Below are 26,493 nucleotides of genomic sequence, written 5' to 3'. Positions count from 1 at the left end.
CCTCCTATATTCCACATCTTTGGAGTGTACCAGGTAGGATCTTGGTTCAGCACAGACTTCTGTAATCTGTCCTATTCGACCAAAACCTTTCGTTGTCTGGATTCTTACCGTCTTCTCTTTCTCTGAACGGACGAAGCAATCTCCTCGAGTAGTCATAATTAGATTTCTGGATATTACACTTCTTAAACAACTGAGCCTTGATGGTTTTATTCTTCTTAGGTTTACTCTTCAACAGACTGGAATTAATGGGTAGGGTAGTTCTAGTTTGCCTGGAAAGTAGTCTTTGAGCAGGTGAGCCAAGAATATCGTCACAGGGTACGTTTCTGAGTAAATTCAAGAACACATCCATATTGTCACTCTTTGACCTTTCAAGTAATTGATTTGCCCCTTGTACTGCACATTCAGCTAGACCATTGGACTGAGGATATTCAGGACTATAAGTGACATGTACAAAGTCCCATTCTTTTGCAAATTTCTGAAACAACTGGCTACTAAATTGAGTACCATTGTTAGAAAGAACTTTATGTGGACTACCATGAACTGAGAAATGATGTTTCAACTTAGTAATAACAGCAGTGGAAGTGAGGTTAGGTAGTAGATCAATCTCAAACCAATTTGAATAAGAGTCTACCAAAACCAAACAGTGTTGATTGTTCAACTGAAAGATATCAGTTGCAACGACTGACCAAGGTAGTTCAGGAACTGGACTTAGCTGAAGTGGTTCTCTTTGCAAATGCAGTTAGTACTTTATCAATGTCTTTTGGTAAAGAAGGCCAAAACACTAATTCTTTGTCTCTTCTCTTAGTGGATGTGGATCCTAGGTGACTAAGATGCAAAATCTGGATATACTCTTGTAAGGAAGCAGGAACAACAATTTTAGGACCTTTGAAAATGATGCCATCTTCCATCAACAATTTATCTCTGTAAGGAAATTAGGTTTGCACTTCAGGTGGTACACTAGATTGCTTTGACGGCCATCCAACATTAATGTAGAGATTGAGCTTCTGTAAAATTGGATCAGTCTGAGTGTGATCTCTTAACTCATCAAGTCTAGTGGTGGAAAAATTAAGAACTGACATCACATCAAAGTCAAAATTCTCTGCGTTAAGTTGCTGTGTGGTATTGCTGGGCAATCTGGATAAGGTATCAGCCACATAAAGTAATTTGCCTTTTGTGTAGCCATTTTGAAAATTTACTTTTGCAATTTGAGCATCATTTTCTCTGTAATCTCACTGGAGCGGAATGTATAGGCTTCTTTAAAATAGTAACTAGAGGTTGGTGGGCAGTTTCAATCTGAACAGCTGGACCATAAATATAATCATGAAATTTTGAACATGCAAACACTATTGCCAAAAGCTCTTTCTCAATTTGAGCATACTGCATCTCAGTTTGGGTAAGCATTCTAGATGCATAGGCTACTGGTCTGCCTTCATGGAGCATGACTGCACCAAGACCAAATTTTGAAGCATCACAGGAAAGAGTAACTGGTTTGTTCATGGCATAGTATTTTAATGTAGGTGAGGTGGCAATTTTCTGCTTAAGGTCTTCAAATGTCTTCTGGTGGTGTTCCAACCATGACCATGCAACATTTTTAAGCATTAGCTCTCTTAAAAGTGTTGTCAACTCACTGAAGCATAAACTTGCCTAAATAGCTGACCATGCCTAAAAATGTTGTAGAGTTTGTACATTCTCTGATGCTGACATTTCAAGAATAGCGGTTTGCTTGTTTGGGTCTGGTCTCAAGCCTGTACTTGTAAACAAATGAAAAAAAAGCTGAACAGTTGCAGAACAAAGCTTAGTTCATAAAACCAAAACTGGATACAGTATAAAACAAACCAAGCAATGCTGATACTGAAAAAGAAGTTATGTCTTACCATAACGTTCCATCTGTATTGTTGATCCTCGTTCAGGTCATTACGCATGGGTATTGGTTCCGACCTCGGAACCGAGCCGGCCATTTTCCAAGCTCACTTTAACTTCAAACTCTCGAGCTAAACCCTTACCCACAATCCCCCTCTCCCTGTTACCTCAGATTGAGTTTGCAAGTCAAAGAAGGTAGAGGCTACCTCTGGTCAAATAAACTAAGAGAACCAGATGGTGAGATCCACTAGAAACCACAGGATGGGGAAGGAGGGAGGGGCGTAATGACTGAACGAGGATCAACAATACAGATGGAAAGTTATGTTAACACATAACTTCTTTATCTGATATTGTTAATCCTCGTTCATTCCTTACGCATGGGACAGAGTCCCCAGCTACCTCTATTCCTGGGAGGCTCTCATGGAAGGACATTCCTGAGCACCATAGAACCGAAAGATGCTCTTCCCCTGGAGGCCAAATCCAATTTGTAATGATTGATGAAGGTATGAGGCGTAGCCCAAGTTGCAGCTGCATAGATGTCATGTAAAGAAGCTCTGGCATGGAAGGAGCAGAAGTTGTCACCGACCTTGTTGAATGAGCTTTCATGGTAGTAGGCAACGAGATATTGCATTGTGTATAAATGAAGGTCACACAGTCCTTCAATCATCTCGCTAATGTGACCTTAGCGACAGCAGATCCTAATCTAGGTCCCAGAAAAAGCCAAAAATAACTGGTCAGATTTACGAAAGGACCTAGTCCTGTTTAAGTAAAAACAGATTTGCCTGTGGATATCTAGGATATGTAGGCAATATTCTCCTCTGTTTGAATGATTGGGAAAGAAAACTGGCAATTCAATGGTTTGATTAATGGACATTTCAGAGATTACTTTTGGCAGAAAAGATGGATTAGTTCTCAGAGACACTCTATCTCTATGAAAAATCAAGTATGGACTCTTACTACATAAAGCTTGAAGCTCAGAAATACATCTGGCAGAAATAATGGCGACCAAAAACAAGGTTTTCCATGACAAATGCTTGAGGTTGCAAGAACAGGCTGGTTTGAAAGGTGGCATTGTCAGAGCTTGTAGAACTAATGATAAATCCCATGGTTGAATAGGTTCTCTAAAAGGTGGCTTCAGATGATTCACACCTTTTATGAAGGTCTTGCACAATTTGTGGGACATAAGAGAGGAATCTTGGACACCCTCATGAAAATTAGAAATTGCAGCCAAATGAACTCTAATGGTAGAGGCCGATAGACCCAATTGGAAGAGGTTGGCCAGATAGTCTAGTATTATTGACACTGGTGCTGAGAAGGGATCTACTTGTTTATCAACAGGTAAATCTTTTCCACTTGCTCAGATAAGTAATTTTAGTGGAAGACTTATGAGATGCAATGAGAATGTCATGTACTGGTAAAGAAAGATCATTCTGCCTGGCAATCAAGGGAATTGGAGTAGCCAAGCCGTGAGCTTCAGACTGTTCAAGTTGGGATGAATCAGGTTCTGTGGATGTGAGATCAACTCTGGGGTTGGATGGAGAATCCATGGTCGATCTAGTAGGTGAGGCCAAAGGAAGGGGAACCAAATCTGTCGAGGCCAATATGGTGCTATGAGGATCACCTTGCTCTTCAACCGACAGGCTTTCTTCAGAAACTGGGGAATAACAGGAAAGGGTGGGAATGCATAAAGAAGACCCGAGGGCCAATCATGGACTAGAGCGTCCCTGGGTGACTGTCCCGGAGGGGGAATCAGAGCGAAGTAGTTGTTGCATTTGTAGTTGGTCGGGGATGCAAAGAGGTCGCAGCAAGGACGGCCCCAGCAGTGGAAGACCTCCGCTGTTATTAAGGGATTCAGGGACCACTCGTGAGATTGAAGAATGCACCTGCTGAGTCTGTCTGCTATCATGTTGGAACTCCCGGGAATGTGCGTTGCTAGAAGAAAACGGTTGGTAGCCATCGCCCATTGCCATATCCTCATGGCCTCTCGACAAAGGGAGTAAGATTTGGTTCCACCCTGCTTGTTAATGTACCAGACCACCACCATGTTGTCTGATTGAATTGCAATTGTCCCAGACGGCAGCAGGGGATGGAATGCTTGCAACGCCAGAAGCACTGCCCTCAGTTCTAGAACATTTATATGCAGATAGGCCTCCAGTTCAGACCAAGTGCCTTGGACTGTCTGTCCCTGACATAGCCCCCCCCCCACCCCATCAGGGAGGCGCCTGTGGTCACTGTGGCCTTCGGTTGCTGGGGGGAGAAGGGGCGAGACCATTGTGACAGATTGTGTGTCATCCACCAATTTAAATCCTGTTTGCACCTGTGGGTTACTCGAATCATGGCTGAAAGAGGATGCTGAAAGGGATACCACTGGGTGAGCAGTAGCCATTGTAGAAGCCTCATGTGAAACCTGGTCAGGGGGACAATGGTGATGGAGGCTGCCATGGAACCCAACAGCTGTAGAACCGAGTGAGCTGTGGATTTCTCCCTTGAAAGGATTGGAATCAGTTGTTGCTTTATCCTTAAAATTCTGTGCTCTGGAATAGCAGCTCTGCAGCTCTTTGTATCCAAGATAACCCCTATGAATTCTGTCAACTGAGATAGGATGAGATTGGATTTTTGCCAGTTTATGGTTATGCCTAGCCTTTGTGCAGCGAGGAGAGAGTATGCCAAGGCTTTTTCCAGTAGATGTCTGGTGGGGGTGGAAATGAGCCAGTCGTCTAGGTATGGAAACACCTGGAATCCTTGAAATCGTAAGTGAGCTGTGACAACTGCCATGCACTTTGTGAACACTCTGGGGGCTGTAGAGAGTCCGAAGGGCAGTACTCTGAACTGGTAGTGACTGGCTCTTGCACAGGAGCGCAGAAATCATCTTGATGGCCTGTCCACTTTTATGTGGTAGTACGCATCTTGAAGATCTATTGAGCACATCCAATCATCTCTTTCCAAAAGCAGGAGGATAGACTGTATTGTGACCATCCGGAATTTTTGCACTCTCACAAACTTGTTCAGTACACCGAGATCCAAAATTGGTCTCCAGTCCCCGATTTTCTTTGGCACCAAAAATAGTCTTGAGTAGAATCCGGATCCTATCTGGTCTGGAGGGACTATTTGGATGACTCTCTTGCTTAGCAGCTTTTCTATCTCTAGTGCTGCTTCTTCCCTTTGACTGGGTGGAACGTCGGGAAGGTTTTTTGAAGGGACAGGACAAAGATCGAAGGGGATATGATAACCTCTGATTATAATCCTTTGTACCCAAGAATCAGTGGCGATGGTTAGCCAGGCAGAAGGGTACAAGGAGAAACGTTCCCCAACCACCTCCAGGGGAAAAGGGTTGGGCCGCTCTTCAGGAGCACTGGTAGGATTGGCCAGGGAAAGAATCCCTGGAACCCTGGTTACGCGGACCCCCTCTGCCCCGAAACGAGCGTCTTTCCTGTGAGTTTCCCCCCTGCCTCTAGGGGAAAACTTAGCCTGTGTGTCACGGAAAGGACCCTGAGATTTCTTGAACCATATCTTCCCACTCTTTTGGTTTTGGGAGAAAGCACGTTGAGTGGAAGAATAACAGACACCTACAGCAGAAAGGGGCTTACCGTCCTGTTCACATTTGGCCAGTGTGCTTTTAACTTTGGGTCCAAACAACAAGCAGGACTCAATGGAAGCATTAAGAAAGGAAGCCTTAAAGGGTTCCGCGAAATTGCAGAAGTGCATCCAGGTGTGTCGTCCCAAGACCGCAGCTGAACCTGCTGCTCTAGCAGCTCCTTCTGATGTGTGAGATATCAGTCGCATAGAAGAGTTAGATATTGACTCAATGGTGGCCAGCTGAGAGGCCACTTTGTCACGAACCTCATCAGACACGGCACCCGCCAAGGTTTCAGAAAGCTCAGAAATCAGATCCCTTTGAAGCCTGGTAAAGTGTGCCATATAATTCAGGGACCTGATAGTAAAGGTCGCTGATGCAAAGATGTACTTCCATATCCTGTACAGGGTCCGGGACTCTTTGTTAGGTGGGTGGACAGTCTGGTTTTCTTCTTCTGCCAGATCCTTTTTTGTTGCGGCCGCCACCACCAAAGCATCCACAGGAAGACCTTTTGACCAATGGGGATCCATAGCAGGAGGGGACAAAATCTTATCCGGCCTCCGGGGAATAGCTTTGACGGTGTCAGGATCCTTCCAAGCACACTGCACGATAAGCCGGACAAGTTCATCGGCAGGTGGAGTAACCCAGGGGGTAGGGGGCCAGGCACGAAATGACTGCAGGAACACAGATTCCTCAGAGGTTGGATTAGAGGACTGCCAGTCACCTCTCTGTTTCAGGATTTTGAGGATATCACCAAATGATACCTCAGAGGGTGACCGAGGGGATCCTTCCCCCTCATCAAAATCTGTGTCTTCAGTGAGGGACTCCTCTGTGGAGTCCATGTGCTTCCTCTTACACAAACATTTCCGGTGGACTTCCTCATCGGGAGAAGCTGGGGAAGACAGCAGAAAAGGGGTTTCCTGTGGGAATATGTCCTATGGCCTTTGCACCCAGTGTCCGTTCAGTGTGACTTGTGAAACCAGTGTACCAGTGGAGGGCGAAGGTAGACAGTCCACTATCGCCAGCAGCAGCGAAAGCCTTCTCCATCAGTTGGAAGGCTGATCCACCTGAAGAGGAGCGAATGTCTAGGACAGGGGTCACCCCTCCCCTAAGTGTCTCAGCCTGCCGACCCGGAGTCCCTGGATGGCTGTGGAGCAGCAAACTATGCTTGTCACAACTGACATCCTGGGTCGTAGCAAAACTTTCCTGCCACAAAGGCAACTGCGGTTCCTTAGTGAGATTCATAAAGGGAACCGCAGAAGGGGAAGACTGTGCTATATTCATGGACTTCAAAGGCGATGAAGGAGGAGAATAAGAAGGGGTCTTTGGAGACGGGTGATCACCTCCCAAGGAAGGATGGTTCATAGGGATGGGATACCTCTGGCCATGAGTACCTGATCCACAAGACGCAACAAATCATGTTCGGAAAGGCTTCTAGTAAACCTCACAGAGACTGAGGGAGAAACCGGCCTGTCCACAGAAGAGGCAGACTCGGTGCCCATCTCACCAGTCCACACCAAGAACAATGGTGCTGAGAGAGACTGGACTACGGGTTTCTGCATCGACGAAATCATCGGTGCCGAGGTCATGGTCTGCACCGACACAGGGATCAGTGCCGAATTGGTTGTCGGTACCGAGGCTGAAACCGACAAAACTGGCATCAACAATAAAGGCGTCAGTTCCGAGTAAGACATCAGAGCCAACGTGGTCAAGGTCTGCGCCGACTGAACAGTCAGTGCCGATATAGTGGTAATAGTCTGAATCGAGGAGCCCCTTGGTGCTGATATAGTGAAGGCTGCAGGAGAAGACGGAGCTGAGATCACTAATGGAGGCGAAGGCCCTGGTGCCAGAAGTCTAGGCACCAAAAGCACTGGGGCTGAGTGAGTGAGCTCCGGAGCCGAAACTTTAGCCTTTTTAGGCTTTGGTTGGTGGGAGTCCCCAGCAGGGGATGAAGGCAAAGATTTAGCCTTGGTAGGAACTTCCAGGATTTTCTTATGGGCTCTAGGAGGGGTTGAGGCCTCCAACCCAGTATAGCCTCTGAAAAGGGAGATTTAAGAAGTCTCTTCAGTAACAGCTTGCTTTTCCTTTCCAACAAAGTTCTATTTGAAAAGTTTTCACAGATAGTACAGGGCAGGTCAACAGATAAGTGGGACTCCCCCAATCAATAAACGCACAAGGAGTGTGCATCAGAAGTAGGTAGTTTGTGCCCACAATCAGAACACTGTTTAAACCCCGGACTATCTTTCTTATCTGCCATGATAGCAAAAATAGAAAGCAGAAAAGGGTACCAGCAATGGTACAAAAGAATACCCGAAGGTATGGAAGAAAGGAAGGATTACTAATGATGGTAAGGGAAGAATACCTTGCGGTAAAAAGGTAGAGAAAAGAGAAGGAAAACCTGAAGAAAAAATGGTCGCTAGATGCGACAGGGTAAAAGACAATGAAATAGAAACTTTTCTGACAGAAAAGTAATATAAATGACTATTAAACAACAAATAACTGTACTTAGCTCAAGAGAAGCAGCTTGACACAACTGAATGGCAACGTGGCAAACGAAATCTGAGGTAACAGGGAGAGGGGGGATTGTGGGTAAGAGTTTAGCTCGAGAGTTTGAAGCTGACGCGAGCTTGGAAAATGGCCGGCTCTGTTCCAAGGTCGGAACCGATACCCATGCGTAAGGAATGAACGAGGATTAACAATATCAGATCAACTGTTTAAGAAAAGAGAGCTTTCAGGTCAAACAAACCCTTCATCAGTGTAGGTGATAGTGATGAAGGGTTTGTTTGACCTGAAAGCTCTGTTTTATTAAAAAAGAAGTTATGTACTCACCATAACGTTCCATGTTTGTAGTCCATCTCGCCCTTCATTCTTACACATGGGTTCGGAGCCGATCCTTGTTTCCGACTAGGCCTATTAGCAAGCACAAAGTCTTCTAGTTGACTCATGGCTAGGTAGGTATCCCATGGTGCACCAGTATAATCCCAGATCTTGTTTGCTGCTAACTATAGAGAGAAAGAACAAAAAACTATCCAGAAAGAACAATAACAAAAGGTCTCCACTTGTTAAAAAAACATTTTTTTGTCTCCAGATCCTTCCAGGAAGGGGGTAGGAGGGTGGGTTCATAAGAAGGAAGGGCAAGATGGACTACAAACATGGAACGTTATGTTGAGTACATAACTTCTTTATGTTCTGTAGTCCTATCTCGCTTTCATTCTTACACATGGGACAGCGTCCTTAGCAAATAATTATTGGGTGGCTCACGGAAAAATTCTCCTGAGTACCGTGGAACCAAAGGAGGCTCTACCCCTAGAGGTCAAATCCAATTTGTAATGAGTAATAAAGGTGTGAGGGGTAACCCATGTTGCTGCTGCACAAATATTATCAATTGGAACCCTGGCTTGAAGGGCTGCAGAAGTAGACTGGGATCTTGTAGAATGAGCCTTAATTTTGAATGGTAAAGGCTTACCATCAGAAGAATAAATGTAGGATATACAACTGGAGATCCATTTAGAAAGGGTCACTTTGGAAACCGGGAGACCTAATCTGAAGTCGGAGAAGGAAACAGATAATTGGTCTGACTTCCTGAATTCCTTGGTCCGGCGTAGATAGAACTGTAATTGTCTGTGAACGTCCAGCTGATGGAATCTGTATTCTGCTGCGTTGGAATGATTAGGGAAGAACACCGGAAGCAGTTTGGTTCAAGTTGTTATGAGAGCACACCTTGGGGACAAAGGATGAATTAGATGCTCTATCTTTGTGAAAAATCAAATAAGGAGGCTTGACAGACAGTGCTTGTAACTCTGATACTCGTCTAGTAGATGTGATTGCCACCAGAAACAAAGTCTTCCAAGACAGAAACTTCAACGAACACAAATGAGCTGGTTCAAAGGGTGGAGATGTTAATTTGGACAGGACGAAGTTTAGATCCCATGACGCTACCGGTTCTTGAAAGGGAGGTCTCAACAAAGTAGCACCTTTAAGGAAGGTCTTACACAATCTGTGTGACATCAGATTGCACTCATGTTGACGCAAATGAAAATTTGATATTGTTGCCAACTGAACCCTAATTGTGGCCGCAGCAGAACCCTGGTGAAAAAGTTCAAACAAGAATTCCAATACCACTGGAATAGAAGCAATATAAGGGTCAACATTCCTTTCCTCAGCTCAGATAGAAAACCTTCTCCATTTGCTGGTGTATAACTTTCTAGTGGAGGGTTTGTGAGAAGATGTAGGAATGTGAATCACAGCGGGTGAGAAATCATGAAGCCTGACTACGGATGGAACTGGAGCAGCCAAGCTGTCAAATTGAACTGGAGCAGCCATGCTGTCAAATTGAGGGTGTGGAGGTTGGGATGAAGAGAACCTGACATGTGCGTCAACAGATCTGGCATTGAGTCCAGAGTCCATGGGTAGTCTAGTAGATGAGGCCCAAGAAAGGGGAACCAAACCTGCCGAGATCAGTAAGGAGTGATGAGGATCAATTTGCTTCCCAACAGTTTTGCTTTCTGAATCACCTTGGATATGAGAGGAAAGGGCGGGAAAGCATAAAGGAGACCCAGGGGCCAATCGTGAACAAGTGTGCCTCTCGGCGACTTCCCCGGAGGGGGGATAAGGGAAAAATAGCTGCTGCATTTGGAGTTGATCGGGCTGGCAAAAAGATCGCAGCAAGGCTGTCCCCATCTGTGGAAAATCTGTTCCGCTATTTCCTGCTTTAGAGACCACTCGTGAGGCATCAAGATTGCCTGGCTGAGTTTGTCGGCTATCACGTTGGTTGTCCTCGGGATGTGCATTGCCACTAGAAAGCGCTGGGAAGATATTGCCCATTTCCAAACATGAACAGCCTCTTGACAGAATGGGTACAATCTGTTTCCGCCGTGTTTGTTGAGATACCATACTACCGACATGCTGTCTGATTATATTGCTATCTTCCCAAGAGGAAGAAGGTTGTGGAGTGCTTGCAACGCCAGAAGCACTGCCCTCATCTCTAGGACATTGATATGCCTAGATAATGCCCCCCCACCCTATCTGTGAGGCATCACTGGTCACAGTAGCAACGGGTTGGTGAGGAAGGAATGGAGTGCCTGCCGTTAGCTGGTTGGGTTGGATCCACCAACGGAGGTCCTTTTTGCAAGACTCTGTTAACAGGATGTGGTGGTATAGAGGCAGTTCTTGGAAAGACCAGTGAGACGATAGAAGCCATTGAAGAATCCGCATGTCTACTCTGGCAAGAGAGACTAGTAATATGATGGAGGCCATGGTCCCTAGAAGTTTCAGCACTGTCTTTGCCTGGACTTTCCAGAGGGGGAGAAGATGAAGAACTTGTACGAGATTCTGTGCTCTTTCTGCTGGAAGACGAGCCAACATGGCGACTGTGTCTACTTCTGCGCCTATAAAAGTCACAGATTGATAGGGCGATAAGGCAGACTTTTCCCAATTTATAGTAATCCCATCTGGGTACAAAGTTGGATAGTGGAGTCTCTAAGTTTGAATAATTAGATGGCTGGTGGAGGCGGTCAGGAGCCAGTCGTTCAGATATGGAAACACTTGGAATCCTAGACATCTCAGGTGAGCTGTCACTATTGCCATACACTTTGTGAACACCCTGGGTGCTACGATGAGACCAAAGGGCAGAGCACAAAACTGGTAGTGACTGGCTCCCAGCCGGAAGCGTAGATGGCTCCTCGATGCTGTGCCCATTTTTATGTGGTAGTACACGTCTTGGAGTTCTATTGAGCACATCCAAGTGTCTTTCCCTAATAGAGGGAGTATAGACTGCAGTGTCACCATCCGGGACTTGTTCTTCTTTATGGATTCATTTAATTTGCTGAGGTCCATGATGGGCCACCAGTCCCCTGTACATTTTGGCACTAAAAAGAATCTGGAGTAAGTTCCGAACCCTATCTGGTCTGCGGGGATGGTTTGGATGACTCTGTTTGCGAGCAACTTGTTCACTTCTACAGTTGCTTGATCCCTGTGATTGGGTGGAACATCCGGAATCCTCTTGGGAACATGAGTTGGAAGAGAAAAGGGTATGGAGTAACCTCTGGTGATAATTATGTGTACCCATTTGTCTCGGGTGATAATTAGCCAGGATTCTGGATACAAAGAAATGTGACCCCCAACCGGCTCCAGAGAAGCACAGTCGGGCCCCACATCAGGAGCGCTGATAAGGCCGGCCTCGAAACGAATCGCGGCCTCCCTGGTTTTGCTGTCCGCCCCTGCCTCTAGGGCAACATCTACCATTTACTCGTCCTCCTCTGCCTCAGAAGGACGAGTCACCTTGTGCATCCTGGAAAAACCTTTGGGACTTCTTGAACCACATGTTACCACCTCTCTGACCCTTGGGGTATGGTCTAGAGGGGACGGTAAAATGTACTCCCATGGCAGAGAGCGTTTTCCCTTCTTGCTCACACCTGGTGAGTGCATCTTTTACCTTAGGTCCAAACAAGGAAGGACCGTCAAAGGGGGCATTGGTAAAGGTAGACTTGAACGGCTCTGCAAAATTACACAAGTGCATCCAGGAGTGCCTCCTAAGGGAAACTCCTGAACCCGCTGCCCTGCTCGGTCCATTGGCTGCATAAGAAATCAGCCTCATGAACGAGTTAACAATGGAATTCAAGGTAGACAACTGAGTAGACACCTTATCAGGGACTCCTTCAGTAGAGGTACCTTAGAGAGTCTCTCCAAACTCCTTAAGGAGATCTCTCTGAAGCCTTGTACAATGTGTTAGGTAGTTCAGCAATATGAAGAGTGAATGCCGCTGATGAAGAGATATGCTTCCCGTACTTGTCCATCGTTCGAGACTCCTTGTTCGGCGGATGGACAGATGAAGAAGTCTCCGCCAGTTCCTTCTTAGTGGCCGCCGCCACCACCATGGCATCTACAGGAACACCTTTAGATAAAAATTCCTTCTCCTTGGGGGCTGACAAAAATTTATTGGGTCTCCTGGGGAATGGCTCCACGGCATCAAGAGTCTCCCACACCTTTCGACTAACAAGATCTAAAAGTTCTGTACTACCAAAAGAAGCACCACCACAGTGTATCCAACTGCCCAAATAAATCCTGCTTGCAGGATTTATTTGGGCAGTTGGATACACTGTGGTGCTTCTTCCTTTGGTAGTACGGATCCAGTTTGTGTTTGTGTCAAAGATCTAAAAGTTCGTCAAAAGATGGAGACACCCAAGAGGCTGAAGGTTGAGATCCAAAAGCCTTCAGGTACACCAACTCCTCATCAGAAGGGGTAACAGTGTGCCAGCCGCACCTCTGCTTAAGGATGTCTAAGATGTCAACAAAGGAGACATCATCAGAGGATGACTTGGGGGACCCTTCTGACTCCTCGAGGTCGGTGTCAGAGGTAAGAGACTCATCCTGGGAATCTACATGCTTCCTCTTGCATGTCCTCTTACGAGGGGGCTCCTGAAAAGGGTATTCCGGGGAGGTCTCGGAAGAGTGGGGGCCACCAGCCAGGGGCTCCTGAGGTTGCAGGTCTCTGCTGTCTAGAGATGGAGTAGGTGCTGAGACGGAGGTCGGTGCCCGAGGGAGAAGAGTGTCGGTACCCCTGGGTGGAGCCGATGATCGGGACAGCACACTCCTCATTATCTCAAAGGCTGACCTCTCCAGCTCCAAAGACCTCCCCGGCTCCGAGGAGATGGAGGAAGTCATCAGCTCCGAGATAGAGGTAGGGTCCGAGCTCACCCTAGCTGACGAACCGAGATGGAGACTCGGAACCGAAGAGGTCCAGTTCCAGGTGTCCCCTTTGGGGCTAACTGGGGAGCTTCGGCTCTTAGACACCACGGACGTCACCAAAGGTGCTGGAGCGGAACTCGGCTCCAAGATAGCCTTGGGGGGAGCTGGAACTAAGGGTTCCACAACCAGCGGTACCGAGCACTCCGGCTCCTAAAGCCCAGCATGGCTCAGAGGAGGAACCACAGAAGGAGAAATGGACTCAAGTGTCTCCGGGACTGACTGGGATGGAACTAACAGCAATTTGGGTAAGGCAGACGACTTCAGGAGTCTCAGCACTACTCTCTCCACATCTTCTTCTGATAGGCTCATGGAAGATCTGGAAGACAGTGTGGGAGATCTAGACCTCTGTAAGATAGGGGACCTTAAAGTTGGGGAGACAGGCAAAGGATTTCTGGACCGGCTCCGATGTCTGCTATCAGTGGTCGGCTCAGAACTACCTGGGGCCAACACTGTATTCATAGTAGGTACACCCTCGATCAGTTCCAAAATCAGTGGAGACGAAGAGGGAGAAGACTTGTCTGGTTTCGACATTTTGGGAGGCAGTTCCGAGGCACTGGATGGCTCCGGGGAATGCCTCTTGAAAGGTTTAGTCTTTTCTTTTTTAGATCCATGCGATTTAGAGGAGGAAGACGAACTGGCCAAGTCTTCCTCAAAGGAAGGCTTAAGGAGACCTTTTAATATTAGTTTATTCTTCCACTCCTGCAATACCCTGGCACTGAAAGAATGGCAAAGCAAACATGTTTCTTGTAAATGGATGGTTCCGAGGCAATACACACAGTTACTGTGGCCATTGGTAATAGACATCTTCTGCAAGCATTTCACACATTTGTTAAACCCCGAGGGTTTATGATCTTTTGTCTCTTTACACATGGCACTGATGATGCAGCAAAAGGACACAAGCTAAACACACAGAGGACTAGGTCCTCTAACTTAAACAGGCCTAGCTCTTACCGCACTAACAATCATACAACCACGAGGACTAGGTCCTCTAACTCAAACGGGCCTAGCCCTGGGTAGAAAAGAAAGGTTGAAACCTAGGTCCTCTAACTTAAACGGACCTAGAAAAGAGGATAGTAAAGGTCTGAAACTACCAAATATACCGACACACACACAAGGTAGAGGCATCTATACAAATTCTATGCCATAGAATCAAAAAGGGTTGAAATATCAAGAACTCTTGTCAACTAAGGTAAATATCCGACAAATAAGTTGGTGGATTACTCTAAAACTAACTAGCTAAGCTAAAAACACTGCACACTATAGAACACTAACTAGCTAAGCTAATAACACTGCACACTAAAGAACACTATACACAGAAGGTTAAATTGAGCGCAATGAGCGCCTTAACAGTAAGTACTAATGATCAAACTTATAAACTAAGCTAATCTAGCACAGTAAATAACAACTAGGGGCAAAACGCCCATCAAATAGAACAAAACTGGCACACAGGATACCATGGAGAACAACAAGGCCAACCAGTTCTCAACAATAATTCACTAAATAGAAGAAAAAAAGTACTTCAGCACACTAAAACTACTCTAACGATAGTAACACACTAGCAAAGGCTATATAACTTGAAAAGTTAAGCTGTAATATAGAAAAAGTAGCAAAATGTATCAAACTTAGCCACGGCCAAGAAGAAGCATATCTGAACTCGATGCGACAAACGAGATCTGGGGATTATACTGGTGCACCATGGGATACCTACCTAGCCACGAGCCAACTAGAAGACTTTGAGCTTGCTAATAGGCCGAGTCGGAGTCGAGGATCGGCTCCGAACCCATGTGTAAGAACGAAGGCGAGATAGGTCTACAGAACATCAATTGTTCAGTATCAGCGTTGCTTGGCTTGTAAACAAATGACCAATGTATGTAACGTCTGGAAGTCTGAAGTTACACTTCAGAGGATTGCGCTTCAGGTTGACTTCACATGCTCTATCTAGAACTTTCTTTAGGTTTCTGTCATGCTCTGCTTCACCACTGCCTCCAACCAATAAATCATCGACAATTATGGCACAAGGATAATCCGAAAAAATTTGCTCCATTGCACGCTGAAAAACATCACTTGTAGAATTTATTACAAATGGTATCCTTAGGAATCAGTATCTGCCAAACGGAGTACCAAAAGTAGTTAGAAATGAAGATTTGTGAACAAGCATCACTTGCCAAAATGAACTCTTTTCATCCAAGACAGAGAAAACAGTGGCATTTGGTATAGAGCTGCAACTTCTTTGTGCGTATCAGATGATATGGTCTCTTCAAAGCTTTGTGCAGATCTCTTGGGTCAATACATATTCTAATTTCATCTGAGCCTTTGTTGTGAGCTGCTACCATGGACAATACCCATTCAGTTGGTTCTGTGACTGGGCAAATCACACTCCGTTGCACCATTTTATCTAACTGAGCTTTAAGTGTATCCTGCATAGCTATCGAAACTCTTCTTGCTTGTCTGACTACTGGAGTGACCTCTGGGTCTAACTTCATGGAATACACAACTGGAAGTTTGCCTAACTTGTCATCAAAAACATCAGCATATTCTGAGAAAATGGCTTCTGAAAAATTAGAACTTGGAAATGCACTTATATGATGAACTTCTTCAGTAAAAGAAAGCAGATTCATTCTCAGACTATCTTTGAGGCCCAGTAAAGATTGCACTGTCTTTCTTACTATGTAGAATAACAAGATGCAACAGTTCTTGGTCAAATAACATGAAAGCATCACTGAACCTTCGGTTTGAATTTCTTCACCTCCATAATCAACAAGTCTCTGGCGACATTGAGTTAGTACTTTAGCAAATGTGTCTGCTGATATAACACACTTTGAACTAGTATCTACTTTAAGCTCTGTGGATTTTCCATTAATCCAGACAGTACAAAATACGTCGCTCCTTGCTAATAAATTCACTGCATCAACTCTCTCATCAAGCACAGATACACCATCCACATAGAAAGCTGACTGCTTCGACTCTACTTGATCAACTTGTTTCTTTGTGTGACCTTTCTTTACAACCGTGTGAGGCTTACTCAATTTACAAAACTTTTTGAAGTGGTTCCATTTTTTTACACTTAAGACATTGCTAACCCTAAGCACTTCTCTCTTTTAGACTCATGATTTGCACCACAATTGCGACAGTTAATAAAGTTGGACTTGGGTTTTGTTGATTAATGCTTCTACTGCACTAAGCTGGAACTTGCTCCATTTTTAGAATTTCATGGAAAGCTGTGCGCCTTCCTTGGCAACCCTGTAGCTGCCACGTGCTTGGGCCTGCTTTTGTTTGCTAGCTGTTGCATGCTGTCTACATTTGCTCTACAGCCAACTGAAACCATGCTCTTGTCACTCGCAAGCATACTTTTGTGTTTTTCTGTCACCTCATGGATTTTCCAAATCTCTATGGCTTTGCTCAATGTTAATTCATTGTCACAAAGTAACACAATTCTCATAGCAGCACTGTTAATACCACACACAAGCCTGTCCTTTATCAGCTCATCTTTTACGTCACCAAACCGACACGTTTCAGCTCTGTTTCTCACGTCAGTTATATAAGCTGCAAGTGTTTCCCCTGGTTTCTGATCTCTAGTGTAAATCAAATGCCTCTCTAGTGTAATATTTGCCTGGGGGTTACACATTTCTCTTGAACTTGCCCTTCAAACACTCAAGCTCTTCCCTTGATTCAGCTTGCACAACAATATGATGATTTTCACCTTCTCCCTCATATACTGCAGGTGCATATACAAATGAACGCTCTCTTTCTATGGCCTCTGACCCAGCTAGGTTTAGCAAAATGAATGCCCTGGTGCATGCATCTCTATCTGCATATGCTGCTTGTATAAAAATATTGTACTCTTGCTCAAATATACTCCAATTTTCTGCAATATTCTGATCAAATACAAGTAGTAGGGGATTTCAAAATCTGTCTGCCATATTAACACAAACCAGTGAAGGGTTTTGCAAATAAGCACAAACATACACATTGGCAAATATGCCAGTATTTGTAACTTTGTCCAATGCCTTTGTGCTTCTGAATTTATACCTTTTGGGCTTTTCGAAATAATGCTAATAGACCAGCTCATTGTACCACTGAATAACTGGACTTTGCTAAATAAACTTCTTGGGCACTTTAATACTCTTGTAATATCGTTTGAAAGGCTAAATGCTGAAGAAATTTATCATCATTTTAAGAAACATCTCAAACAACTTTAAGATGCAAATGACTAACTCTTGGGCACTGCAATACTTTTGTAATGTTGTATTTTGCAAAAAATCACCTCTTATCAGTGTAAGAAACACATCAAATAACTGAACAATGTGGACAAATCGGACATCTCTCTCTGCCTTAAACTCAATATCTTTTTGAAGTAATTGCACTTTCCCCATAACTGTATACAGCAAACTGAAATGTCCCCAAAATGGCGGTACCTTACTAGGCAATTCTTTACAGTGCAAGAAACACACTGTAATGGTGACACTTTGCGAGCAGACATACCCAGCACAAGAAACGTTTGGAAATGGCTATACCCTGACTGTATTTCATGAAATAGTTGCACTTTGCACACAGTAAACTTTTCAAAATACATGCACAATAATAAGCACACAATGTAAGCACTGTTACACACTTTGAGATACTTCAAATAACTTTAGTTATGCCCTTGATACAATATGAAGTCAAAGTTATGCGAAAACATAGCACTATGCCAAAACACATGCAGTCGCCTTGCTTTATTTCTGCTTAATGTGTCCTTTTTGCCCTTATTATATTAGTTTTGCTCGTTTAAGCCCTTTTTATGCCCACTGTACTTTTCTTGTACTCGTTTTACTCTAAACATGCCCAGTTCTCCTTGAAACACACTTGTTTTGCTTTATACATGCTCATTTCATCTTTAAACATGCTTGCTTAGCTTTACTGTTAATCATTCCATCAAATATGATTATTTTAAACATTTCCTTTTAGTTAACAAACTTGTTATGCCTTCCACTTGCTTAATAGTACAGTTTGTGCCCTTGTATTGTCCCTTTTTGTCTTTTCTATCAAGTAAACCATTTGTGTTACTTCTCATTACCTTTGATTCTTTTTTGGCTCTTTTTTTTTTTTTTTTTTTGCTTGTTTCTCTTATTTTTACCTTCGCTGTCATCTCTGCACCTCATGGCTTCAGATTCGATTCTTTTCTACCCCAGTTCTGACACCATGCCGCTCTCCCATTCTGGACACAATAGAAGAGTCTTTGTGGGTTCTGTTCAAGCAGCTTTATTTTATACAAACACATTATTATTTAAGGTTACTGACTAACTTATACACAAACAATCAACTGCATTCATGCATGTTATCACTGTGAATGCTCTTACAAAATGGCCCTATGGAGTGCACGTGTCTGGGATATTATATGTGCATGTACAGTTTTGACATACTTCTTAAAGATACAGTGCACATCACTTGCACTCCGATCTACAGTTGGTAACTGGAGAGGCAATGAATAAATGTAAAATAATCATAATAGTTATTTCATAAGTCAGACAAGAATCCTTCAAGAGTTTGATTCTTAAGATTATAAGTCATTTACTTCACTGGTTTCCAAAACATTAGCTCACATCCTGTCCTTACTGACTGCTATGGAACAGACGGGTTTTGTGCCAGGCAGAATCACCCATGATACCTTACTGAAAACTGGTATGTTAATAAAAGACGCCAACAAAACCAAATAGCATTGCTAACTTCAAGTATGGAAACCAAAAAGGCAGTTAGAGGGTTTGCTAGCAGTGTATGAAGTACTAAGAGTGATGGACCTTCCTGAGATGTAGGTGCATTTAATAAAATCTTTGTATTATAATTCCTCATCACAGATAAAGATAGGAAATAGCTTTTCAAAAGTGTTTGTTATATCAGGTCCTCTTTCCTGTCTTATATCTGCTTTTTACCTTGAACTTTTGTCAAGCAGGTTGAAGTAGAAAAAAAAAAGTGGTTATGTGCTGTAGGCATTTACTAACAAGTTGCCTTGCTTTTTTACTTGACAGATTCTGAAAGGTATTCAGTAGTAATACTTCAAAACATTTGTCTATATGGTAGACCTGCATATAACATAAACACATAAAACACTAAAGCCATAAAAAACTAATTATTTGCTTAGGGTTAGGTTGTGTACTCCAAATGGCTAGATTACTCAGGATTGAAGTTAAAAGACACAAATGAAGGCATGTTATCATTAATGTTAGGGAATGTTTTAAGTTAATCACTTTTATGGGAATAGAGGAATATTTGTCTAGAAGTGACACAAAGAATTCAGGCAGTGCAGTGGTTTATTCTCCCACTGGTATTACACACACCTCAGGGTCTGCCTCTCCCTCCCTCTGATGAGAATTTTAGAAAATTGATAAAAAAACACTACACAATTCATATGGGTGGAATAAAAGGTCTGGGTGGCATGGAACACTTTAACTTTGCAAAGACATGTAGGAGGGTTGTGAGTCCCTGACTTTGAATAGTACACAAGACAGCAAGGCTTAAAATGCTACAGGAGATACTAGACCCAAAACACAACCCTAATTGGAAAGCTGCAGTAATATACCACTTGGGGTTGATCAGAGGAATGTATAAATTTATTAAAGGTCAGAATGCTGGACAGGAAAAGGGCAACACGGTGTTACTGGTGGAGCTAATAAAGCTGATAAAAATACTCACTGAAAGAGACACAACACACATTTATTAAAACGAGATGGCTTCTGAAGAAAAGAGTGGGGGCTGCAAGCAGCAGAAATTTCAAGAACTCTGAATGTTTGTAGGGGATTTATCTACTGAGATCAGTTAATGACAGGAATAAAAAAAACTGACATGGGCACAATACATGGATATGATTGCAGTCTATGGTATAAACAGCCAACTGCACAGTAAATGAATAGAAAATCTATGATATAAACAGCCAACTGCACAATAAATTAATAGAAATCTGAAGGCGTTGAAATCGTGCAGAGTCCAAAGGGAAAATGTCTGAAATGAATTCTTCTATAAATAGAAAATGGGCAAGAACATCTGAGTCAAACGAGAATCACACATAAATGATATAAAATGTTGAAAGGACTTGTATGTTTTTTGGCCTGGAAATGTGGTAATCAAAGCATCTCTCTGGATGATTGGTTTAGATAAGGAAGAGGGAATAGCAAAAGTGGCAAAGACTCTGCTGGATTTGTTATTTCTAGCTGAAACAAAAGCAATCACCAGAAAGTGGAAAGGAAACACAGACACAAGATATCATGCAAATTATGAAGAAGATAAAAGGAATGAAACATTGTATCATCAAATGACTAAATATGAGGAAAAACATGTTTAAATGGATGCCTTGGACACTGTCGGACAATTGAGTCATGAATAATAATTTTAATATTGTGAGTATTTTCCTTTGTATTTACCTATTTTGCTATAGTGTTAAACCTCTCCAGCAAACAGCTATTAGGAAATGTAGTACTTTCTAAATGAGCATTTTTTTGATAAATACAACTATTTGATCAAGAGCTAAAACAGATGATTGTGTTGTGATGTTATTTGTGAACTTTTTCCTCTGACACAAATTGCACAAACATTAATCCCTACAGAGAAGCAATGAATGTTGTTCAATATTTTGTTTTGACAATAGTAACACAAGAATACATTACCTTTTTTCTTTCTGTATTCTAACAGTCAACAATATATGAATTTGCAGTAATCAACAATATGAAGTTATATATTGATTGTGTGCATCTTGGTAATCTAGCTACCTTTGTTAGTTTCCAAAAATTATGTTTTTTTCGAATACTGCTACCTCCCTCATATGACACATCTTTTTAAATTCTGTTTATATGCTGGAGGCACTGGCCAGCAAGAAATCATGTCAAATGAAAAAAAAAACTGAAATGTGCAAAGAAATTCATAAATGCTTCTACTTGTTTCGCCTGATTACATTTCTTTATCATACCTTGATAAGCCAAAAACATTTTGGTGAAAGGAGGTAGTCGAACAAGGAAGTGTAGGACAGTTCCACTGTTTGAATAGTGAGATCCGTAGTGATAAGGCTGGACAGGGGGCATTGGGTCATCATCTCGGGCTCCTTTACGATACTCCTCTTCCAAATACTGAAAAAGGGAAAAATCATGAATTGTTTAAGTTGTGGTAAAAGATCTTTTGTAGGTGCTGGCAACTTACTTAAAAGTTCAGTGAGCTTTAATGCTCTAAATGAAAGTTTACACATTTTAACTAAATTATTTCACAATCCATCAAGTGCTACACAATTTACATATTCTTTACATACTACAAAAAATGACAATGGTAGTCCAAAATTCTTGATTGTTTACTGTTGCCTTTATAAACAAGTGCAATCTTCAAGGCAAAGGAAGAACAAAATCACTGTGTCAGCTGTCTGTGTATTACAACCACAAAAAAGTACAGTTTTGTACCTACCATAAATGTAGATGTCCGAACAGGATAGCATCTGCAGTCATAACAAATGGGTTGTCCTGTCGTCAGGCAGCCCTTCGGTCGGCCGGATTCCAAAGTCTGGGTCTGGCTCGGCTGGTGTCGCACTTCACCCGACGTCATCTCTGCTGGTCTTCGGGTATAAAGGCATCAGCCGACGCCATTTTCCTCAGTGTTTCTTGCCCCAGATGCCAGTTGCCCTCTTGGAAAACTAAATTTTGGGTAAATGCCAATGTTTCCAAAAGAAAGGAAGGCAAACACAAAAAATAAGCATGTATGTACATATATACAAACAAATACACCATAAGAGATCCCCCCCAGCTAGCTATTAGGAGGGTAAATACCCTAGGAATACCACAGAGGGGAAGGAGGGTGGGTAATCCTGACTGCAGATGCTATCCTGTTCGGACATCTACATTTATGGTAGGTACAAAACTGTACTATGTCCTTCAAGGATGCATCTGCAGTCATAACAAATGGGTAGAATACCATAGCCAAACTAGGGGAGGAGGAAGAAGAATTATGGTGTAGTTAGGATCCCTTGCAATACAGCAGTGGCAAACCCTGCTCGGGATCTAGAGTATAGAGGTAAGTTATAATGCTTGGCAAATGTATGCACGAAGGTCCAAGTAGCCGCCTCAATAATGTCCTTGGTTGCCACTCCTCATAAGAAAGCTGTGGTAGTGGCTGTAGCCCTTGTAGAGTGAGGTCTTATGGTCTGTGGAATTGGCTTTCCATGGTAGGAGTAACAGAATCTTATGCAATTTCCTATCCACTTGGAGATTGTCTGGTTGGAAATTGCTTTTCCTTCCCTTCCTGTTGCATAGGCTACTAGAAGCTGGTCAGTTTTTCTATTGCCCTTGGTTCTGTCCAGGTAGTAGCGCAACTGTCTATGTACATCCAAGGTATGCAGCAGTCTTTCCCCCCTGTTCTGTGGATTGGGAAAGAAGGTAGGTAGGTGGATTGCCTGGTTTAGAGACACTCTGGATACCACCTTAGGCATAAATGTAGGATTAGTTCTCATGGATACTCTATCTTGATGGAAGATTAGGAAGGGTTGTACTGCCATTAAGGCCTGTAGTTCCGAAACCCTTCTTGCTGATGTAATTGCCAGTAGGAAAGCAGTTTTCCAGGATAGGTGTTGAAGATCTGCTGTTGCTGCTGGTTCGAATGGAGGGAGTGTCAATTTTTCTAGCACAAAGTTCAAGTCCCATGCTGGAAATGGTGGTTTCCTAGGAGGTTTTACATTCTTGATTCCTCTGAGGAACTGCCTGAGTAGAGGATCTTGAGAAGACAGGGGGATCGAAGCTGTATTCTGCAGAAATAGCTGATGCATGTATCTTGATGGAGGAATAGGACAGGCCTGTATGGACAAGCTCTGCCAAATACTCCAGGATGTTGGCAATATCTATCTTTGACACATCTTTTCCTCTTTCAGTGCTCCAAATGACAAACCTTTTCCATTTCCTGCATAGTTCCTTCTTGTAGAAGGTCTGCGGGCCTCCAGGATAATGTCTTTAACCCTTTGGGATAAATCTGGGTTAGTTGCTGTTATGTAATGTTCCAGGCAGTTAGTTGCAGAGTTTTTAGATTTGGATGCATGATGTTGTAGTCGTTCCGAGTTAACATCAAAGGCATCAGGGGTAGTGTCCACGTTCTCCCCCGAGACATGCTCCTCAGCAATGGATACCAGTGTTGTCTTGGCCAATTTGGAGCTATCAGAACTATCCTTGGATGCTCCTCTTTGATTTTCAGTAGTATCTTGTGCATCAAAGGAAGAGGTGGAAATGCATATGCTGTCAGGCCTTTCCAACTGAAGGATAGAGAGTCCACCTTCCATGCAAGTGGGTGGTATGTCCTTGTGTAGAATTTCTTGAGCTGGTGATTGAGTGGGGATGCAAATAGGTCTATTTGTGGCATTCCCCATTTCTGTGTGATGGCCTTGAAGATGTCCGGGTGTAGCATCCATTCGTGAGCATCCGAGGTAGTTCTGCTTAACATGTCTGATGGATGTTTTCTTTTCCCGGTACAAATATTGCCTGTAACTGAATGTTGTAGCTCAGAGCCATATTCCATAGGTCCAGAGTCATTCGGCATAGGGGGTATGAATGAGTGCCTCCCTGTTTGTTGATGTACCACATGACTGTGGTGTTGTCTGTCCTTATCATCAAATGGCCTTCTTTGAGGAATGGTCTGAAATTCTGGATTGCTAGTTTTACTGCCAGCATTTCTTTTTGATTTATGTGCAGGTGCAGTTGATCTGGGGTCCATAATCCTTGTATGCATTTGTCCAGCATGTGGGCCCCCTAACCTAGGTCTGAGGCGTCCGTTGTGATGGTTTGGCTTGCTTGAAAGTTGTGGAAGGGCAAGCCTGGGTTTGACTGGCAAGCTTGAGCCCACCATAGGAACTCTTGTTTCAGGCATGGGATTAGTGGTATTTCGGTTTCTAAGCTGTGCCTGTGTTGAGACCATAAGTTCTTTAGTTACCACTGTAGTTTTCTCATATGCAATCTGGCATGGGGGACCAGGATTATGCATGATGCCATGAAGCCCAAGGCCTGCAGTACTTTCCTTGCTGTTAGTTTGTTCTGCTTTGTTAATGCCAAGAAGTAAAGAGGGAGTTGTTCTTGTTTTTCTGCAGTTAGGAATGCCATCTGTTTTACTGTGTCCAATTCTGCACCCAAGAATGTTTTTGTTTGGGATGGTATTAGTCTTGACTTTTTTAAATTGACTGTGTATCCCAGGGCTTGTAGTAAGCAAATGACTCTTTGTAAGTCTTTTGTCAGCTTGCTTTTGTTGTCCGCTTGTATCAGGCAGTCGTCCAGGTATGGATAAATTTGGATTCCCTGTAGCCTGCAATGAGCGATTACTGATGCCAGGCATTTTGTGAATACTCTGGGCACAGTAGAAAAGCCAAAGGGCAATGCTGAGAATTGATAATGCTCTGATCCTGCAAGAAATCTGAGGTATCTTCTGCAATTTGGTCGTATGGGGACGTGCAGGTATGCCTCCTTGAGATCTAGAGTCACCAGCCAACACTCCTTGCCCAGCATGGGAAGAAGTTGCTGTAGGGTCAGCATTTTGAATTTTGGGACAATGATGAATGTGTTTAAGGCGGACAGGTCGAGAATAGGTCTCCAACTTTTCTTTTCTTGGTACTAGGAAGAGTCTGGAGTAGAATCCTTTGCCCTGTTCTGTTGGTGGTACTCTTTCCACAGCTCTCATCTTTGTTAATTGAGCTATCTGTTTTAGAGCTTCTGTTTTCTGATTTGGAGGTAGGTTTGGCATTCCTCTTTTTACTGGTAAGGTGTGGAAGTGAAACCTGTAGCCTTGGTCTATAGTCTGCAAAATCCACTTGTCTTTTGTGATATAGTGCCAATTTTTTGAAAATAAGGCTAACTTTCCGCCTAAGGGTGCTGCTATTTGTTCCCTGGTAGGCGGTGTCAGAGCCAAGTCACTGTGTTTGTCCTGTTGCAGTGGCAGTGGTTGTGTCTGTGCCTCGCTGGTTATTACCTTGCCACTGGCGTCCTCTGTAGGCACCTCCTCTGGATTGATTTCTGCCTCTGGAACGTCTATTCCTGCCTCTCTGAGATTTAGAGGAGTCTGGAAAGGACCAATTTTTGGAAGGCCAGTTCCTGCTAAACCTTGGGGGCTGAACCTGTAAGAAATCTTTACCTGTTTGTACAGATTTTGCCTTCTCTTCCATTTTCTTCATTACTTGCTGGGCAGGAGAACCAAATAGACTGGCCTTATCCATAGGAGCATCTAACAGCTTTGCTTTAACATGATCCGGCAAGACCTGTTCTTTCAACCATGCATGCCTTCTTATAACTGTGCCAGTCATGGCTGATCTAAATGAAGCCTCCAGTGCATCATAGCCACATTTTAAAGAATGGTTACTAACCTGCTGAATGTTATTAACCATTTCTAAAACATATTTCTTATCTAAGGAGTCATCAGAGGACAGTTTCTTAGTTATCTGATCAAGCATAAACTCTTGGTATTGGATCATATGAAATTAGAAGTTATGTACTCACCATAACGTTCCATCTGAGTAGGTGTATTCATTTGTCTGCAACCTGTGGGTTATGGATCCGATATCGGATCCGAACCGGCATGGTTTTCCAACTATGGATCCAAGCTCTCAGCTCCTCCCCTCACCCATAATGCCCTGCTCTACCCTCATGACCTCAGATCGAGTTTGCCAACAGCAAGAACACCCTGAAAAGGGTAACAGATAATATGCAGGAAACTGAAAGGCCAGGGGGATAGGAGGGCGGGATGGTTGCAGACAAATGAATACACCTACTCAGATGGAACGTTATGGTGAGTACATAACTTCTAAATCTGAAGTAGGAGATTCATTTGTCTGCAACCTGTGGGACAGAGTCCCCAGCTACCTGAATCTTGGGCGGCCATCATGGAAGGATATTCCGAGCACCGGAGCCAAATGATGCTCTACCCCTAGATGCAAGATCCAACTTATAGTGGGAAATAAAAGTATGAGATGAAGCCCACGTGGCTGCTGCACAAATATCATCTAGAGGAATTCTAGCCTTGAAGGCTGCCGAGGTAGATACTGACCGGGTTGAATGGGCATGTACACCCTCCGGTGCGGGCCTTCCTGAAGCTTGATAAGCCAATAAGATGCACTGTGAAATCCAGCGAGACAGAGAAACTTTAGAAATTGGCTTGCCCAAATTAAATTTAGCAAAGGAAATAAACAACTGGTCGGATTGCCTATGACCAGCCGTTCTGTTTAGATAAAATCTAAGTTGCCTGTGGACATCTAATGAGTGAAGCTTGTATTCACCTTTGTTTTCATATTTAGGGAAGAAAACAGGGAGGTTAATGGACTGATTAATGTTTGCTTCAGAAGC

General features: G+C 43.5%; 1 protein-coding gene across 1 annotated transcript in view; it reads right to left on the bottom strand.

Annotated features, from left to right (window-relative positions):
* The window catches only part of LYST (lysosomal trafficking regulator), a 3,825,950-nt gene that overhangs the window by 489,001 nt on the left and 3,310,456 nt on the right, over positions 1 to 26,493 (bottom strand). The window contains exon 41 of the mRNA XM_044075805.1: positions 21,117 to 21,273. Within this exon, the coding sequence (XP_043931740.1) occupies positions 21,117 to 21,273 (157 nt within the window). The remainder of the gene's footprint in view (positions 1 to 21,116; positions 21,274 to 26,493) is intronic.

This window comes from Protopterus annectens, chromosome 1.part1 (assembly GCF_019279795.1).
Source record: "Protopterus annectens isolate FY-2018-M chromosome 1.part1, PAN1.0, whole genome shotgun sequence".
Lineage (NCBI taxonomy): Eukaryota > Metazoa > Chordata > Ceratodontiformes > Protopteridae > Protopterus > Protopterus annectens.
This window is presented reverse-complemented; position numbering and strand designations above follow the sequence as displayed.